Source organism: Coffea eugenioides, chromosome 10 (genome assembly GCF_003713205.1).
Source record: "Coffea eugenioides isolate CCC68of chromosome 10, Ceug_1.0, whole genome shotgun sequence".
Taxonomy (NCBI): domain Eukaryota; kingdom Viridiplantae; phylum Streptophyta; class Magnoliopsida; order Gentianales; family Rubiaceae; genus Coffea; species Coffea eugenioides.
Genome location: NC_040044.1, coordinates 16527227 through 16548376, shown reverse-complemented (window position 1 = coordinate 16548376; position 21150 = coordinate 16527227). Strand labels below are relative to the sequence as shown.

General features: G+C 34.5%; 1 protein-coding gene across 1 annotated transcript; it reads right to left on the bottom strand.

The window, feature by feature from the left end:
- Positions 1-10833: 10833 nt before the first annotated feature.
- Positions 10834-20584, bottom strand: LOC113749576 (ABC transporter G family member 25). Its single transcript, XM_027293360.1, has 3 exons — positions 20354-20584; positions 19225-20077; positions 10834-12261 (listed from the first exon to the last, which is right to left on the bottom strand). Exons 1-3 carry the CDS (start codon positions 20459-20461, stop codon positions 11243-11245), a joined length of 1980 nt encoding a protein of 659 aa, XP_027149161.1. The 5' UTR covers positions 20462-20584; the 3' UTR covers positions 10834-11242.
- Between the last annotated feature and the right edge of the window lie 566 nt (positions 20585-21150).

Here is a 21150-nt window from a genome sequence, read left to right as displayed (position 1 = left end):
CCTGAAGGCGATGTTCTTGTCCCTTTGCGAAAAGAGCTAAGTTTCCGCCATGACAAATCCATATATCCACAATCTCTTTCGCTCCCACATTGCCTTAGACATAAACGAAAAATTCCTAGAATGTCTCTCAAACCCATCTCTTAGTGCAAATGATTAAATAGGAATTTCACATCTATACTTTGATCAGACCCTTGTGCTACAGATTCCTTTAATCCAATGAAATGACAAAACTCAACTTTGCCGGACGCAAGTGAAAATATCACTACGGTGTCACGCACCGACAAGTTGAGAAGACCGGTTACCTCTTCAATTGTTACGGTCATTTCTCAATTTTCTATTCTAAATGCCAAGTAACTAGGGTCCCATAATTGTACCAAAGCCTCTACCAACTAACCATCCGACTGAATGTCTTTGAGATCTCCAATTGGTCCTAAATGAGATGCTACTTGATGGATTTCATTAGGTGAAAGGAGTGCGGGCCACCTCTGAATCTCAATCGGAACTACCAGCAACTGTTTGATTCATCGGGAACTGTCCATCTGGAGCATAAAGTCTGGGTCAAATACCTTACTTACGGGCCCCACCCTTCCAGCTTTAACAAAAATTTAAATATGCAAATCCCATAACGGGTTAGATACCCATGGGAGAAAAAGTTGGCATAATCCTAAAGTGGAATTCCCTAAATGACATTCCCTCTAAGGTTGATGCATGATGTCACTTTATTAAAGCGAGTAAATATGCAATAACGGGAATTAAATATGACCTAAAGGAACCCTTTTTATACGTCAGGATAGGTCTAAAATGAGGTGCAATATTAAGATATTAAAATGTAATAACTTGTAATTCAAACGTGTAAGAATCTATCTACTAAAGTGGGTTCTTAAAAAGTACCATGCCAAAACTCTTATTTTCTAAGATTTGTGAATGCAAAAGAAGAGAAAACAAAGAGAGGTTAGTTCAATAAACAACACATAACACGTTAGATCAATAAAATGATACAAACATATATAAAATCAAGAAAGAAGGGTAGAATCCCTCCCCTCATATCTAGTGTTCCTAACTGGGTAAGGTTAACTCTATTCTAGGCAATTTCTAATATAAATGCATGAGGTTGGTCCCACTAATACATCTAGATTCGATTAGATTTCAGACCCCCAAACCTTCAGACCAAAGGGCAAAGGGTCATCAATTCCAAAACCTTCAATTCGTGGTTTGAGTGATCCCTCGGTATTGCTATGTACACGTCATGCTATGGGCACATGTCCAAGTGAATCAATCATAATCCTAATAGGGAGGAGTGGTGTGACAACTACTAAAATAAAATAAAATGAGGGGTTAAAAGAAATAGCGTATGCACGTATGAAATGCTCCTCTGAGAGGACGAATTATTATTGAGCATGCATGAAAGCTCTAGGGTGACACTTCCCCACCCCAAATACAAAAATGCAATAACATAAATGAAAGTAAATGATCCATTACGTACACGGAAAGTGAGGGCGGTTGCGCTTGTGAAATGCAATAATCCTAAAAAGGAGAAGAAAAAGAAAAAGGAAAAGAAAAAAAATGCAACTTAAAACATCCTAATGTGATATGTAAAAAGAGTTAGAAAAAAAAAAGGATCGACTAAACCAAATGTTTGGACTCTCTAAAAATTTCCAATGGAGTCGCCAACTGTAGCGCCCCATTTTTTGAAAATAAAATTTAGGGGTTAAAAAAAAAAGATTTTGATTTTAGAAAATAAATAAAGAAAAATGGGCCTAATATGGGTTTTAGAAAATGTGACGGTTTGAGACCAAAATAATAGTCGAAAAAGGGTTTTTTAGAAAAAATAAGAGTCGCCACTTAGTATTGATTTTAGGTGTACCAAATCATCCAAAATATATTTTTAAATAAATAAATAATAAATAAAACCCCTTTTAGACGACTCTAGATTTTTGTAAACAAGAGAATATAGTTCGCGAGTCACGGTTGAAGAAAGAGAAGGCAAAAATTTGATAGTCTCAAATCTAAGGCACCCTTTTAATCTAGTCAAAACTAGTTGTGAGATTTAATAAAAAATTTTCTTAGTCTAACCTATAAAACTTATTACATTATGATGCTTCTATATAGATGCGAATTTAAACCTAGGGGGTATCGAGAGGGTCGGATAGTCTTTTTAAGTTTAAATGGTGCAAATCACATTAATTGCGACGCCCAAAAATGATTCTTAGAAGAGGTCACGAATATGCAAAAAATGAGACTCGAAAAAGAAGTTATAACATATAGATAAATATACATGACCTAAAAAAAAGAAATGCAACATAACAGGTACAGGATGCTAAAATTCGTGAATCAAATTTTCCTTCTTATAGAGGGGAAAAGAGCGTGTTAAAGCTAAGAAGCCATACTCGTTCATTTCCCATATTTGAAGGGTGACTTTCCTAACTTAATTAAGCAAATGAACTAATTTATTTCTATTTTCCTAAATGGAATGCAAGTCTAAATGTCATGTTTCCCGCACATAGGAATGATGGAGATAATATATAGAAGAAAGATCATGCAACATGAGAAAAAAGACCCTAAAAATTAAAAAAAAAATTGCATCAAATGCAATAAATGTCATACAAACATATAATTCTATCGCGTAGGCAGGTCTAAAGGTCTAACATTAGACTAACTCATATCTATAAGTTCTCACTAGCATTGGACTAGTGAGAAAACGGGAAAAAGGTCACAACTAGCGTTGGACTAGTGTGGTGACGTCATCCATTTATTATAAATAAATAAAATATAATTAAAACAATTAAACACATAAAGAACATGGAACACATAACACAAACATAATATGTAGATGCAAAGAGTCTAAAGAAAACGAATAAACACATAAGCACACAAGCATGTAAGTACACAAGCAAATAAATGCACATAAAGACCTAACTATTACATTTGGGATCCTAACTATAATCTAAAGTGGGGAATTTGAAAAATATTAACCTAACTGTTTCATTCATCTAACTAATTACATTTTTGACAAAAAAAAATCTATCTATTACATAGTCAAGTTAAATATATCTCTTGAACATCTATCTATTATAATTCAGCATTTAAATGCCGTCCAAATAATCATCAAAAATTAAATATAATAAATGAAAATTTAAAAAGAATAAAATAAGTAAATACAAGAAAAAAAAAACTCAAAACATGCAATCACACATAAAAAATACATAGGAGCACATAAGAGAATTTAAAATAATATTAGAAGATACCTCCCTTGAAGTAATAGTTAAATGAGGTTGGATTGCCCTATTTATACTCCAAAATTAACAAAATGGTCAAGACACCAATTTAATTAACAAATAAATTATAAAAAAATGAAAATAACCATAAAGTCTAACAATTAAAAGCATTTAAATGAAGTATAATTAACAATTAAAGAAGATAGATAAATTATACTTAAGAAATTAAAGCACTTAGGGATCTAATTGCAAAAATAAGAAAATATTTGAGGTCAAATTATAATTATTATAAAGATTAGGGGTGAAAATTGAAGCAAAATAAAGTTTATGGACCACATTGTAATTACATTGAGGATCTATTTGAAAGAAAATAAAAATTGTTAGGGTCATAATAAAATTACTCAAAAGTATAGGAATCAGATTACAATTTTCATATCAAATTTAGTAAGCCCAAGGGGTCTGGGCCCTTTTTATTGTTTCCTTGGGCCAAAACCCCCCGGCCCAAATCCAAAGAAAAATACGGGCCAATCCACTCTTTTTACCCAAGCAAATCCAACTAAAATGTATGAGCTTTATCTCCCAACCCTATACCATAACCCAATCAAAACCCAAACAAAATAACTCTTAACCCAAAACCCTACTTATTTTACTAAAACGCACAAGACATTAAATCTATCAAAAATTATTAAACCTTAATTATACTCTAAAATCTGGAAATAATTTGTTCAAAAACATATTTAAAATATGCAAAAGAAGATTAAAACTTGGGAAAATTGATTCAATTTTTCCAGGTATTAGGCCATAGTGGGATTAGATGAAAGTTGGGAGGCCAAAATGCAAATTCCAAATCTCCCATGCAAAGTTGTTCAAAGCATTCTGATGCTTTGAAAGTTTGACAACCCAGAAAGCATGTGACAATCTAAAACAAAACTCCGGTCCCAAACACTCACTAGATTTCACAAAACCCATCGTCAAAATGCAAGATTGAACGAAACAAACAAAAAAAAAGAGGCAAATCTAGACTGGGGTCTGCAAAATAAAGCGGAAGACAGTCAAATCAGAAGAGAAAGAGGAAACAAACGAATGCAACAAATCTTGATACATATGATGCAGATCTAGACATATACGAAAAGAAAGAGACGAACCAGGTTAGCTTTAAAGCTTAATAGAGCCAGATAAACATGGAGGATCCGAAGATAATGCAGCCAAATAAAGGAACCGGGTCACCAACCTTCTAATGAAGAACTGTCCAAGTGCTGACAACCCTGCTATTTTGGGGTTCGATTTGACGGTCTTGTAGATGTTTTCTCCGAAAGTTTTCTGAAGAGAAGTTGTTCCTTGACAAGTATAGATAGTGCGGAAACAAAAAAATAAACCTAAAAAACTAAGACGAATATCAAATTTCAGCCACGAAGGAGGCCTATTCACCCACCCTAGCTCAAAGTTTTTTCCCTAGAAAAATTCTGTTGTATCCTCTTCTTTCTCTCTCTCCGTTCTTTCCTTTTTCTCTTTTTGTGTTTCCGCCGCCCCCTCTCTCCTTTTCTTACCCCTAATCCTTGCATTTTGTTGGTATTTATACGAAATAAAGGCTCCCAAACCCTCACCTCAAAGGTGAGGATGAAACCCAGGTTTGCTAGGCATTTTAGAGCCATTATATGGCTTTGATTCTAGAACTCTCTTGATAAAAATTAATGGATGAGGTGGCTAAAGATTGGGGATAAAGAAAAGACAAAAAAACGAGTGGAATTGGATGAAATCCGAGCTCCAACTTTCGGTGCTATGGTTTTGTTCATGGCCATGTACGAAACAATGAAGATGACGTGCACGTGCTTTTCACGCACGCATGAGGTGCTGTTTTCCTTTTTTTTTTTTACAAAATCTGATTTTGATTTTTCTTCTTCTCTTCTCTCTTTTTTTTTTCTTTTTTGGCCTTTCCTTTTCTTTCTTTCTAATTTTTCTAAAAATGAATTGAAATGATTTTCTTCAGCAAAAGTAAGAAATAAAAATAAAATATCATGAAATAAAATGAAATGAATAAATAGATAGATAAAAATGAAATAAGAATAAAAATGATAAATACAAATTTTGGTGTCTGCAAATGGCAAAATATAAGTAGAGAAAGAATTTATATTTAAAGTAAGAGAACCTCTATGCCTAATTGAAAAAACAACGCAGAATTAATGGATTATCACAGACTATTTATAAGTTAGATTGGGGATCCTTATTGGTAAATAACAAATCTCTAGGCTTTCCGTCCATAAAGAAAATGTTACCATAAATCATAACTAAGAATAATATCTCTAACTAATTTATTGATTTGATTGATTATTAACTGTTTAAAGCATCAATTAACAGAATCAATCATCATTGATAGAAGATACTAATCAATCATTGACAAAATATCAATCAATTAATTAGTGTATCAATTAATCATATGGGTCATACCCCTAAAAGAGACAAGTCTTACATTTTGACAAGGCTTTATCCTTTGCTTCAAATTTATAAACCTAAATACCTCATTTTTTGCAAGTGTACAGATAGTTTATCAAATATAGGGGATATTAGGAGCCAATCCCCTATAGAAGAGTGATCAATTACCGGTAGTTTTTAAACTCCTTTATTTATTATTTAAATGATCTCAAATGCGTAAAATTAAATATACACTACAAACATATAGTAAAATGAAGTAAAATAACAATAAAAGGCTCCTAGAGCTATGAAATTTCTAACTGCTCTCGTAAGTAAAATTACCGGTTAATTGAGTGTTATTACCTTGGTTAAGTTGTGGCATAATTTCCTTATATATATGATACTTGCTTTCGCTATTGTGTTGACCATACCTAAACCTAATCCATACCTACTTTCGTGATTATGAAATTAACTACAAGTTCATTTACTTCTATGAAATTACATGGAACAAACTACCAAAATTACAAAGATGTATCTCTACTTTTATGACTGTACTCTCTAGATTTAGCACTTTCTTAAACTAGTATTAAATCTCAATTTTCATACAAACTTAACACCTTGAAATTATTACAATTAATAGCCAGTTAATTATAAATATAACACAAAGTGCTAAATAATTTGCTCAAAATAGTAGCATCAGATAACTAAGTAAACATCACAAACAAATCATAAGAAGTTCATCCATACTCAAGGTATGAAACTTTAGAAACATATAATGAACATAAAATTCAAACTTGTATGTTAAAGAAACTTAGAATCAATTACAAAAGATAAAGAGTTGAGAAGGAAGAAAAACCCTTGTCACACAAGCTCTTTCCTTGCCTTCTTCGTAGACCTATCAACGGGTCGAATCCGGGCCGAAATTCATTATTCCGGACCTAGACCCGTTACTACTATACCGGTTCCGTATCCGGCCCGTTTACCTGACGGGTCTTTTACTCTATGTTCCGGACCCGGATCCGACGGGTCTACTCGAAGTCGGATCCGGGTCCGGGCTACCCGAAAAAATAGCTGAAACCTGTTTTACAACAAATTAGAAAAAGTACTACTTTTTTTATTAAGAAAGGTCAATTTAATTTTGTCCAACAAGTATTATTTCAATGTTGTCACTTGGTTAAAGTCTTAGCTGGGCTATATTGCATGTCTTAATTAACATCTTCTAGATATAATGTTTAGCATTGATAAATACTTTTTGTAAGATTCAAATTCATGCTTTTGCAACAGGTGTTGTATATGCCAAAGGCTCTGCATGTCCGTGGATAATATTTAGTTGTTTGGGCCTTTGGGGTATAGAAGTAAATTTGGGGTATAAATTTGGGATATATTATTGGTATAGATATATATTTATTTTATATCCGGATACGGGTCAAATACGGGCCGGAATGATGTATTCCGTATCCGACCTGTTTTTTGTTTGACAAAACGGATTCGAATTCGGGTCCGAGTAACGGAATTATATCCCTACCCAGACCCATAAAAATTTGATGGATCCGGGTCTAGACCCGGACTGTTGACAGGCCTACTTCTTCATCCTCCAACTTCATGGTTGTTTGGCTCTACACAAGAAAAGATGAACTACATATGCCTAAGCTATCCTACACTAACCTAAACTAAAGAACTAAAGAAACTAGTGAAGTTCTACATTTTTTAGTATTATTCTTCCACTCTCCTCTCCATGCGCTCTTTTGATTCTTGCTCAAATGGTGTTTATACAGAGAAGAAATGGTCCAAAAGACGGCTCTAGAGCTTCAACTTTATATGCCCAAAAGCCCGCAATTTCATCCCTCAATTATTGAGCAAATTGTGCAAGTTGAGCAAGTCGCAGCAGCACTATCAAACCACAATCTGGCCCTGAATTGGTGTTTCTGTTCATGGCCAGATTCTTCAGAAATTGAATTGCTTCAATGTCCAGCTACGGCCCGCTATCCAACCTTGAATCCGGACATAAATCTGGACCCCGATTGGTTCATCTCAATTCTTGCTCAACTAATTCTCCTTCATCTTGTTCATCTTGCACTCAATTGTATCCTTTGAAACTCGCCAATTTCACGAGCTTTTAGACTTCAGTAAATGTATCATGATCTCGTCTTACATCCAAGTTCAAACTTATTCTTCAAATTCTACAAAAATATCAAAATTGTACAAGTAAAAGGAACAAAATTTCAATCAAGCATTAAATAGCACTTGGAACCAATTCTAGCCAAAATGGATCTTTTTCATCTTATAATATTGTAAAAGTGACGAAAAATGCCATAAAATATCATCCAAATACCACACAAAATAGTCACTTATCACAATTACCCCTCATATGCAACTTGCAAAATGCCAATCTATTTATACTATTTGGCCAAAACCTAAATAACAATAGGGATTAACTTAACCAAAATTTCAAATCCATACAATTAGGAAATAACATGGCCACTACTCTAAGTGAATAAAACTACTAAGCTTCCCAAAAGAAAATAAACCCTAACAAAAAAATTTTAATTCCTATACAAAATGAAAAAAGAAAAGTTCCTAAGAGAAATTAAACCCTAAAAAACTAAATATGTCAAGATTGAGTACTAAAAATTGCAATAAATTTTGTCTCTTAGCTTTGTGAGGTGTTGTAACTAGATCCAACAGCCTCTAGGGCTATTGGACAAGGGCTTCATGCCCTATCTGCCATACTAGGGTTCAAATTTAACTACCAAATTTGTGGGTAGGGATGAATTAGGAGAGGGGGAGAGGTGAAAAGAAAAAAGGTGTTGTAACCATGTTGCCTTCAAGCTCTTAGTGATGGTGAGAGCTCTTAGTGTTGTAACCATGTTGGCCTTTTTGCTTATTTTTTTTTTGTCTACTGTGTGTATTGTGCATGTCAGCATTAGTGTTTGGCATATGTGCTAGTTTCCTTGAGATTAAGTGTGAGTTATTGTGATCATTATAAGTTTCTATTTAATGTGAGTTTGTGCTGGTGTGGTGCAAAAGCTGAGTGGCTGAATTTGCATGTGAAGGATAAAAATGGTGATTCTGTAGTTTTTTATGTTGGTGGACAGAGGGTTGGGAGAATGATTATGGAGGAATAGAGACTGAAGTGTGCAAGGAGGAAATTGGATTAGATAAGTACAATGTTCTTAAATTTGAACCGGTGTGAACTAGATGAGCTTTCAGTTCACAATTCAACCAATTTAAACCTAGGTTCGAAAATATATTTAGTTTTTTTATCTATTTTAATATTAATTAATTTGGATAACATTGAAATTTAAAAAAGAAGGAAAAGTTTAGTGGAAACAGGTTCAACAAATTTTTATCGATTTTGACCTGCACAATTAACTTTTCGGACTTATTAGAGAATGGACTGGTGCCATGGTTGTTTCGTGATTCGACTTATTAAACCGTTCGATCCAGTCCAATTTTTAAAGTAATGGATAGGTGTGAAGAAAATAGAGTCATAATTTGATGAATGGAGCGGTAATATTATTTAAGAGATGACAATTGGAGGTGAGATGGAATTGACAATAGTTGTATTAGGGACTTGTTTTGCATAAACAATCCAAATTTTATTCAAATTTCTAAACATAGTCCAATTTCTTGAACACTTCCAAATTAGAGTTTTCATTACTTGAACTAGCGACTTCCAACAATCCACACGAGTACCAAGTTTTCACAAAAATATTTAAAAAAAAAAATTGAAGTTTTTTTTTTTTTTATGTTAAAAAACGTTGAAAGTTTAGTTACAACTCCCAAGTCAAAGTCATGTTTCCAAATGGCAACACTATTTTTGTTGTCCATTCTCCAACCTTATCTCATCTCCATGGTAAAAACCTATAAATCCAATTACCTCTTTTTTATTTCTTCCAATCAAGGATCCATAAATTTTTCGCTTGTGGGTTGTGCCTAAGTTCAATTCGTTAATTTCTAAATTGTCAGTTATTTGTACCCTAAGCAGAGGAGAACCAGCTGGTTTTTAACTCACATATGGTGTTGTTTTACGTTTGTTGCATATTGCAAATCAAAAGCACAAGCTAAAAGTCATTGCCTAGCGCGACTTTGAACTCACTATTTTGAGTCACAACTTTGAACTACACCATATTCTGACTTTTGTTTGTTGTTTTTTTGCCCCCGCCATCCAACAAAGTTGGTACCTGTGTGATTTTGTTGGAATTCACTTCAAGTAGCGAAATATCTATTTGTGTAAGAAACCCTAGAGAAGGTGAAGGGAGGAAACCCCTGCTTATTCACATAAATGATCTAATATTTATTGAGAATTCTAAAAGTCGTCCAAAATTTTTAATCCTTCACAAAGTAGAGATTTCACTCTTTGAAATGGCGATATCAAAATCACTATTTCATATGGCAGTTTTGAAGTGACCATTTGAGAGGGTAACTTTAGGTTGTTTGTTTTTTGTTTTCATTTCTCTCTAGTTGACTTGTTTTAAATCACCTAAAGTCACCTTTTTAAATGGCATCTACAAAATCACTACATGAAATAATGACTTTAAAGTTGCTATTTCAAATGACAAAATCCCTACTTTAACAAGAATTCAAAAGTTTGAACTAGTTTCAAAATTTCCAATAAACATTGGATTATTTTGGTAAATACCACGAGCCATTAGCAAGTTTTTTCTCCTTTTTCTTTTAGTGAAATTGGGCTGGATTGGACCTATTGTTGGACTTCATTTTCTGTCTTGGAACTCTCTTTCTTCCCCCTTTTTTTTTTGCGGGCAAATTGTTTTCTAGTCGTTTGGTTTTGTTCTTATTCTATTCTTTTTTATTGTTTTCTCTTTACTTTTCATTCTTCTTTTTTTCCTTACTTTTTTCCAATTCTTGATAAAGGAAATCTACAAGATACAATAACAAAAATGAACATCAGATAAAACAAATAAGGATAATAAAAATAAATAGTAAAATATAAATAGAACAACGATAAGAGAAAATTTTGGGAAAATAAGGTCATACTGCAAAACTTTGGTGCCTACAAAGTGAAACTTTTACTAAAGTCAATTTCAAGATCACTAGAAAGAAAAAAATATATAAATTAAAAATATAAAACAAAATCTGAAAAAATATAGACACAAGGGAAAAAAAGAAATAAAGAAAAAGGAGAAGAGAATCTCAACAACAAAGTTGTCAAAACAAATAAATAACAAGATATGAAGGCAAGTTCAAATTCATGTAGAACAAAATTTGGTGCAGGAGACCTTCAATAAACCTATAAAATGTTTACAGTACTCTCGAAATGTCGAGATGATGTTGAAGACTAATGATATGAACTGAACTGAATTTCAAAGTGAACTGTAAAATCATCAATTTATTGCCAATCGATTTTTTAAGGAGTGGACTTTATAGCTTGCTGTAATAAGATCATTTACAATTGTTTGCCACCTTCAATCTCTTGAATACCTCAACGACCAGCCTCTAAAAGATATCCCCATTAGGCCTATATATATATATATATATATTTGATGGCAACATCTGAAGCCTGAAGGAGCTGCTAGCCAGCTTTCCAGAAGCAGCTCAGCGAATCTAATATGTCAAGATTGAGGATTTGAAATCTGAATCAAAGTTCCTTTTGTTTTTTAGGATCTCATAAACCTGAGTGCAAGATAAGCTACCAACCTATAGCCCAAAAACATTAGCAGCAAAATTGCAGAACTTGTCAGCGGGTGAATTTGTCCCCCAATGTCTTCATCAATAAAATTGCAGATGGCTCTATCACTTCCATGTTGTAAGCACCCCATCAATGAGGAAATTTCCTTGCCTTCCCCATAGTGGATATTTATTAGAAGTCTATAGGCATAAAATGTGGAAGAAATGTACTTAATCCAAGCCATGCATGAAGGTACTTTATGCACATAAAATCCTCCTGTTAGAACAAATGCCAGCATTGTGACAGTTACCACAGTTGAAGCCTGTTTTGCATCCATGATCAGTGCACCAAGAGCTAGGCCGAGGCCTTGAGACACAAGCACGTATCCAAGCGCAACCATCAGCGTTAAGATAAAGGCCGCGAGTTCAGGTTTCAGCCCTGCCATCCAATAGGTTATTGTGACAAATATAGTGGGGAGAATGAGCTCCATAGGCATGTCTCCTACGATCCGTGACATGAAATAGGAAGACAATGTATACATCCCCGAAGCTCTTTCCTTCATAAAGATGGCGCGTTCCTGAGGGAAAGCAAATGTGGCATTGAAAGATGGGAGAACTCCCCAGAAGATTGCAATGAAGAAGAGAAGGCCAAGGCGGTCCTGAATATTCCGAAAATCAGAATGCCACCACATGAATCCAGCTAACAATGAGGCTGCAATTACTTGAAAGACTCTCAAGGAGTTGAAGGTTTCATGCCTCCTCTCCTTGAGGCTTCTTTCTAGGAGAATGCTGAACTGATTGAACCAAGTGGAAACATTACTCGTCCAGCTGCTTCTAAACTGGTCTTTAGGGCTACAAATTCGTACCATCATCTCTCTTGGACCTGTACTTGTGGATGTTTCAAGACACGCAGCTTTTACATTTGGAGCTAGCAATCTGTTGTAGGAAGATACAAGAGTTTGCTTCACATTAGGCCTTTCTTTGTCATTGTTTCCAAGATGACATACACCTGCGCATATTCCAAGAAAGGGCCGGACTCAGGAAATCATTTGTTGAAGACACAAAAGAAGGAAAAGCACCTCAAATTGAAATCATGGTGAACACATAATATTGGTCCTTAAAATCAAGGATACTAATGTGTGTGTTCACACACACATATATATATATAGTTGCTATGTGAATTTCTTTCATATTAACCAACTCGTAACATAAAAAACCTGAGTAATTTACAAGAACTTTTAGATCCTTAAGACATGCTGATGGAGGTAATTATCCTCCAAAAAATTTGGAATACACTGATTGAATGTACCATTAAAATATCCTATCATAATGAGAGATAGAACGGTATTCGACAAGTATATGCATCAAAGCTGCGTAAAGATAAAGTTAACACCACTGCTAGAAATTAAAATCACACTAACATGGGAAACATTTAACTACTTATAGCCTTGTTTGTTAGCCCAGAATTACTTAGGTGCATGTTATTCTTCTTGTTTTTTTTTTTATAGATAAGAAGCAATCAGTCTGCTGAAAGGACATTGCAGACTGTTAAACATTAAATTAAAAATGCGAATCAAACTTCAATTATTTAAAAAAAAAAAAATCTGAAGCAATAAGGATAAAAGAGGTCAACAGCATTGCTTGTAAGAAAATTTTTTATTAGCATTGTTGATTCTATTCTTCTCTCTTTCGTTAAACTTTCGCTCTCTTTCATTTGTCGGAATGTACCATTATCGACTCCTAGAAAGAATGTTTATGAATACATGTTGTACACCATCTTTGTAAAACCGACAATAAAGTTATGTAAGGAAGAAAACTTTCAAAAAGCAAGATTTTTCCTCCTAACCTTCTAAAAGATAGTAAGATTTCAAATTAGGCAAGGACTTGAAGATAAAAGCGCCATAGTTTTTACCACTATTCAATAATATCTAAGCACCTCTCTATACTAAACATGCTTGAAAGTGAAAAAATCTACTATTAATTAGTGACTATAGAATGTACCACTACTATGAACCAATCAGTAGAAGCTAACAGTAGGAGCAAGATGACCCTCACCCTCTCCTTTGTTGGTGTGGTAAGGTGGCAGTCCACTAAAAAGATAATGCTGCTGATGGATAGGGCCACCATCCCTCCACTTAGTTCTACACACTATTATTCAATTGAAAAAGTTTGATAGGTGGGCTGAATGCGTACTGATTTGCTAAGGACGGTAACACGTGTTGGTCTCAAATTTGATGTTAAAAAGTGACATAAAGGTTCTATGTAGAAAGGATAGAAAATTATGGAACACACTTTGTCGGGACAAATTCTTGTGGTCTACAGATCAAATTGTGACAAGTGTTCTACTAACTGAAGTGTAAGGGAAACCTTTCGGGAATCAATTCAAATGCTTTCTCAACTGCTACGACTATATAAGATAGCATGCTGAGTGATGGGCACCATCTCCTTTTGTCAGCCCATTCTACACCCTAATTTGCTGGCCACTCATTCTCAAAATGGTTAGGGTCAATTTCTAAGTTGGTACTAAGGATGGATATAGATATCCCTATCTGCAATTGTACTCAAGAACAAGGGTAAATGAAGATAATAGGAAGAAATAATGGTCCACCATGCATAACACTATACGATCATGGCCTGAAAATTTTGACCGGTTAACGTCGCACTTGTTACAAAGAAATTACAAAATCATTGCTATTTCATATTAGGACTAAAAAAGAGCAAAGAACCAAAAAATTTTGTAAAGCTAAAAACTCTTAAATAGTCATTAAAAAGATGAATATAATTATGGCCTTTAATGGGAGAATAATGAGCACTTTACTAATCAAATAAAATAAATTAGTTGACAAATATGACCGTATGATGCTTTAGTTCTCATCCTTATGTTAACTTAAAGAATGAGCCTATCCAACTATAGATACCAAATACTCCAACTTAATTAAAAAGTAGTAACAAATGCCAGCCACAAGTCTTGACTTCTCACTATAGTTACTTTTCCAACATATTCAAGAACACTTTGCCACAAGTAATGAGGAAAAATGTAGGACACATACCTAGATAATTACCTATGCCATATTTAGCAATTTTCAATCATACGGAAACTGCTATTTTAAGGTATATTTTTGTAAAAAAAAAAAAAACTGTCAACTCACAAGTCAAAAAATATATTTTACTGTGCTGATGCACTAAGAAACCAATTCCCAATTGAATATCCATACATGTGACAGAAGATATTCTACATCAATATTATATTAAGAGGCTTGAGATTTGAGAGGGCGACAAATTTTGGCATTAAATTTGGTAAGTGGTCTGCCTTACCCAGCAACTTTGTCAAATGTAATGAGAGATTGATGCTGTGATACGCAAGCAATGTTGTCAGCTTCTATTGTTTCCTTTTAAAAATTAGTTTGTCCAATGATGAATCAAGAGGCAAAGGCATGATTAACACACAATTATTTCATAAGCAGGACCTTTGATGTATTAAGTATAAAAAAAAAAATTGTACTTAAAGAAATCCAAATTCTCTCCACTAACAACAGTATAATTATTTTTCAAATAATATTTTTATCCCATTAACATGTCCCACCAATTTAAATAGAGTTATGGAGAGCCTTTTTCTTTAGGATTCCAAACAAAAACAATCCATGATATCATGCATTTATCTACCTAATAAACCCTACAACACTATTGCACCAAACCTGAATTAGCTATTGGTAAGGAAGGCTGAAATTTTAGTATTACGGTTAATAATAGTCACTTGAAGCAGAAAGAAAACCAGTGTTATCTCAATGAAAATAATACTCAGAGAAACAAGTCTTTAATTATTTAAATTAACTTTTACTCCTTAATATCAAACACGTTTATCAATCACTTTTTAATCTTTTTAATGTTTTTTTAAATTACACACATAATATCTCAAAAAGTGCTATTATCAGCTGTACACCATTTAATTCTCAAGCTGACGATATTCTTCTCAAAAATTAAAGAAATAGAGTCCCACATTGAATTTTGAATTGAAAATGGTTCTAAGAGATTCTAAATCATCTAGGGCAAGAACCTAGTAGTTCAAAGGTCAATCTACGATATCTCCAATTTTTTAAACTAACATTAGAATTGCTTCAAAACAAAAAACTAACATTAGAAAACATTTTTCGTGAAACCCACTATACCACTCTCTACTCATGTCTGCACATGGAAAAGTAAATTACACATTATGGAGAAGAGAAGGGGCGGCCACGCCCAGTGCAGGATGCAAAAGTTAATGTCTTTGAAGATCCTTCTCTCTAGGTGAACCATAACATATCATTGTCCCATTCCTTCGACAAAAAGTGATTAATATGATTTTGCCTCAATATCTTTGGCTTTATTCATTTCTCAATTGTCATAGTCAATTGAAATAATCCTCTGTTGCATCACCATCATAATAATGTTCGTTAAGCACTTATCTTGCCAACCAAAATCTTTTTTTTTTTTTTTTTGGGGTACTACCAAAATCGAAAAAATCCCCATCAATGTGAACTTGGTTAGAAAGCTTTGATTGGAGAAAAAGTTACTTACAAGAAGCAATTATTATTAACAAAGATGGAGCAAACTGAATCAATCAGAATTTGGTTTGGTGTCGAATTAGGTCATGATAAAAGTAGTTTCGTCATAATATCAAAAGCTTTGAAAAAATAAGTGAAAATAGCAAAGTAAAATATTGGTCAAATATAAGTTCAAGCACCAAAAGAAGCTAAAAAGAGAAAAGTTGAATTCTATGAATATGTGATTTACATATCTATTTTCTTATTGTCTTCTATTGGTATTAATATAAGGGTTTATCTAACAGGTACCCATTGGACACTCGTTGAGATATATTTCAAGTGTCATATTTTTAGAAATATAATATTAATTAAAAAAAGTAAATAAATACAATGAAGGGTAATAATTGTAATGTGTATATATATATAGTAAGTTAGGTAAATTTTAAGTATATTAATATGTGCTCAATGGACACCTTTTAGAAAGATCTTAATGCAAAAAATTTTCCGTTTCTAATTGATTCTCATTTTTATATGGTTAAGGATGGAAACATATGGTCCCCATAGAAAGGTATTCATCTTCTGCTGATGACGGATTTTGCTATCAAAATACTAATTTGAGAGGATGCTAGGCCCCAGTTTCCATCAATTGATCCCCACACTAAAACTAGTATCAGGTCCTTCACCTGATTTGTAGTGTGGGTTATAAATATTGAATCCAAATTTTCAACGTAAAAGGATCCTAAGATCTTGTGTTTCTGGCTGATAATTTTCTCTTTATTAATTATTATATATTAAAGCAAATCGAATCGGTTTACCACATTGCTTTGTGCCTCCCATGGCCACTCAATAAAGTAAGTTTTTGCGTAAGGAAAACGAATGTATCACAAACATGCATGTATCTTATCATAATATTTAATGTTAAAACAAGGACATGAATCTATTGCTAATATTGCCTCACCTGACCAAATTTGATGTGATATCCTTACCTTACTATGACAAATATACCTCTATTCAACAAATCTGCACGAGCCACCAATGTCCTAACTCATAACAAGAACATTTAAACTGTCTCCAACTAATCAATTTATATTTGTGCTTATAGAGCCCTCTAGCTTTTCTGTAGCTTGATTTGTATCTCACTTTCTTACATGACCTAGACTTATATTTATGATTTCATTGCCAAAACTTTACCTGCAAATTACGTTCAAATTTTTTCACGTCTTTTCTCGAGTACTCAAACTTAAAATCATTTATACCAATCACCTTGAGATGTCTATTTTTCCCCTTAAGTACACTGATTGATCTGAAGTGTACAATTGATCAGATCCATGTCACAAATTATTTCAAGGAACATGCCTACAAGACTATAAAAATGGCACGAAAAGAATTTAAAATATTCGTCACCACTTTCAATCTAGCCTTAAATCAACTCTTGCTTCACTGTATTTATAAAAGTACTGATTTACCAAAAAGAACCTATAAGATCGTCAAGTTAAAAATATTTTGTTCAGAAACTATAAAACAAAAAAGTAAAAAAAAATTAATAATCAAAACTAAAATTAAAATAAACTTGGATTACTAAAGTTGGTCAGAGAGGGAAAAGGGGTAAAGGAAAGCCCGCCCGACCAGCTCAAGTTCAAGGACACATGGGCTGCAAAGAGTTCACGCATGATTCCAGAGCCTCTATATTTCTTCTACTATTATTACTTTTATCCAATACCAAAGAAGCCAGCACCTTTACATCTCAGCAGTATTATTCAATTCACCTTTTTTCCACCACCACCAGTACATTGCTTCCACCATCTTTACCACCAACCATGTAGTCATTACTCACGGGTACAAAATTCGGCTATGTAGAAATTTACACGTCACTTGCATCAATTAGAAATTGGGAGAATTTTATGCACTAAGCCAATGTCGAGGCCTTCTTTTTTATTTTCAGATAATTAATTTCTCAATATCTCCATCCCCCCCCCCCCCCCCAAATGATATTTACCAACTTGCGTACAATGAAATTATTGCACCCCCACCTGTGAGAGACAGGTTTCTTGATAATTGTTGAAAAGTACTAAGTGCCGAGCTCGTACGGGACTGAGTTGACTTGGCCCCAATTAATGCCGATGCCAACAAAAATAAATACAGTAATTAGGAAGCAATTTGAAGTTAATGGTCCAAATCGAGATAGAACTGAAACCTGATCTAAATCCTAAACCACCGTCCGTAATTACTAGACTCTTAACTTCACCTAAAAAAGTATTCACTCTCCTCAGCTTGAAGCCGCCCTAGATACACAATAAATGAGTATAATTTTAGTATAAAATTGAGTTTGCGTAAAACGCACGATTATATTAAAAATATATTAATTTATATCGAAATTGTATCAATTTCGACAACTGAACCAAAGTGGACAGAAATATAAAGGGGGAAGCGCCGAACCCATAGGTACAAGGGTAAACCATCTAATTTGTACCAGCTATAACAGCTATAGGGCATCAAAAATGTACAGGCATCAAGGTGGTCCGCGTCTGATGCGTTATTGTCATCGTGAGTGTTGTCCTATTAGAATCAAAATCAAAGTACCAAAAGAATTGGACCAAAACAACATTAAGGGGTTAGAAAATTGATACCACAGCCATTCAAGACTTCTTTGCGATAAAAGCACAAAAGCTCGTCTTAGATGGGGATTGAATTGATTGTGAAGATTGATGAATAGCAACAAACAGCTGTACAAATTAATGTCATTTCATTTCTAGTGTCGGATACCATGTGACAAAAGCCGCTGTACAAATTAATGTCAGCTCATTTTCTACACTGTAGCATAGGATAAGACTGGAGGGCTTATTGTTATTGGACATCCTAATACTTTGTAAGCCTGACTTTTCTCTATAGCAAGTAAAATTAATGCTATTTAGTTCACAAAAACCACGCAAGACTATAATTTGACAACTCCTACTCTTCTGAACAACAACAAGTCAACCTAGTCAATTCAACTTCCAAAAGGTAGTATTACACAAATATCTATCATGACAGACGAAATACATCGACTGTATGACAAATTGAGTCTCATAATTCCAGCTAAATGTAAAAGTTGTTCTTCGTCCACCTAACGTTGTTATCATCGATGACCCCTTTAATTAGTTTTTCCATTTCAATATCTTTGTTTCTCTACTTCATTCAAAAAAAAATTTGAAAAAAAAAGGAGAGCTCATAAAAGCAACTTAAATTTTGCACAAAAAAGTAAGTAAAATTAGATAACTACAAAAGTATGCTTCTAATAAATAATTTGAGTTCCAGCAAGGTTAGTACGATGGAGAAAATCGACAACAACAAAAACAAAAATCAAGTAACCTTGGAAGTAGGGTTGGGCCATAAAATTTCAAGACAAAATTAGTAAAAGCTACACAAGCAATAAGCATGCAGTCTTTCAATAAGGGCAAAAAGGTTGCACGTACCATTAGCGAGATCAAGCAGGAAATCCGCCGGATTCATGGGAAAAGATGGAGCAAATCCAACAGACTCAAAATAGTTCATTGCGTCATTGCCTTTCCCAAAATATACACTCCTCCCCTCCGACAACACCAAAACCGAGTCGAACATCTGATAAACCCGGCTTGATGGCTGGTGAACCGAGGTGACAATGGTTTTTCCCTTCCGAGCCAACGATCCCAGCGTCGAAACCAACCGAAACGCCGCCGTCGAATCCAGCCCTGATGTGGGCTCATCGAGAATTAACAAACTAGGGTTTATCAGCATTTCATGAGCTATGCTGACTCTTTTTCTTTCTCCGCCGGAAATCCCTCGTATGAAGCTGTTTCCGATGATTGTATTCTCGCATTTCACCAAGCCCAACTCGCTGATGACTGAGTCAGCTATGGAGATCTTTTCTTTCTTCGTCAGCGAGTTCGGTAGCCTCAGCAGTGAGCAGAAAACTAGGGTTTCCCGAACGGTTAAGTGCGGGTAAAGAACATCATCCTGAGCTACGAACCCCGTCCTTCTAAGAACCGGTTTGCTCAGTTTCCGGTTGTTGGCAAGGACTGTTCCGGTGAGGCCGTGGCTATGTTGGAGTCTTCCGGCTAATGCATTCAACAGCGTTGATTTCCCACTGCCTGATGGACCAAGAATGGCTAGGATTTCACCTGGAGAAACCATTCCTGTGATGCCACTCAAGATTGTGCGTTCTTGAATCACTGCCGTTGGATTCTCAACATCAGAAGATGTGGGCCCGTTGCTCGTGAGCATCTTTCTCAAGCTTCCCCCTCTTGATTTTTTGCTCTTCAGCTTTACTCTAAAACATACCTCCATGAACTGCACATCACCCAAACCGAACTGTCAATTTTCCCATATCCACCTAATTTTATTTTCTCTTCTTGGTGGCATGTAATAATATATAGTATTAATTTTTTTATACTGACAGTCAGCATAAATAATTTTTTTTAATGAGTAAATATAAATGCATGTTACATGCATAAAAATAGAATTTCGTAACATGAGAATTACTACGTAGCTTTGTTTAACTCGTAAATATATCAATACTCTACAGTCGACACACATAGATTAGTGGTTGTACGGAGAAAGTGTTACCTTGAGGGTTATAGGGAAAGAAGAAGACATTATTGGAGGCAAGTGATGAGGGGAATTAATGGAGGGTTCTTCAGTGTTTGAATTTTCTGCTTGACCAAACACTTGCATTCTGTAAATGTGTTGCTTGGTTGTTCTAAACTTTACAACTCTCACTTCATGAAAAGCAATGATATATATGTGGAAGAGAAAGTGGCAGGAAAGAAAAAGCGAAGCAAAAGTATGGGAGGGGAGTTGTGAAGTGAGTTGAATAATTGAATGAAATATGCAGAAATCAAGAGGGCCAAAAAGGGGGAAAGAATTGGATGAAATGAGAGGATTGAGAGGGCTATTTATTTGCTTTGAAGCCCCAATGCTTGCCACGTCAAATTGACAACCCCACAGCACATATGATACGTGGCACTAGTCCTCCATAGCCAGCAGAGGTTTTTCCTTTTTGCATAAAAGGCCCTTTGGCTTTGCGCTGACGAAAACATTTCCTATTCAGCGACGTTTCTATGTTCATCTTCGACACCCCACCAAAGTAAAGTAGTGGTTTCGTCTTCCTTTTGCTCTCACTTTCTGAAGTAAGAAAGAGAGGAAACAACTAGAGCTGGCAATTTGTCTCAAGTCCCAATGGACTACCCATGCCCAAAGGAACTTTGGGCGGGATGGGTACTATAATTTGGTATTGGGTTTAAGTTGGGACACATCCCAACTATACCCATTAATGAATGGGAAAGGATGGGAAATACTTGGGTACCCATTGGGCTCAAATGGCAAGGGCTCCGTTTGGATTAGCTGTTTTTGGTAGGTGTTTT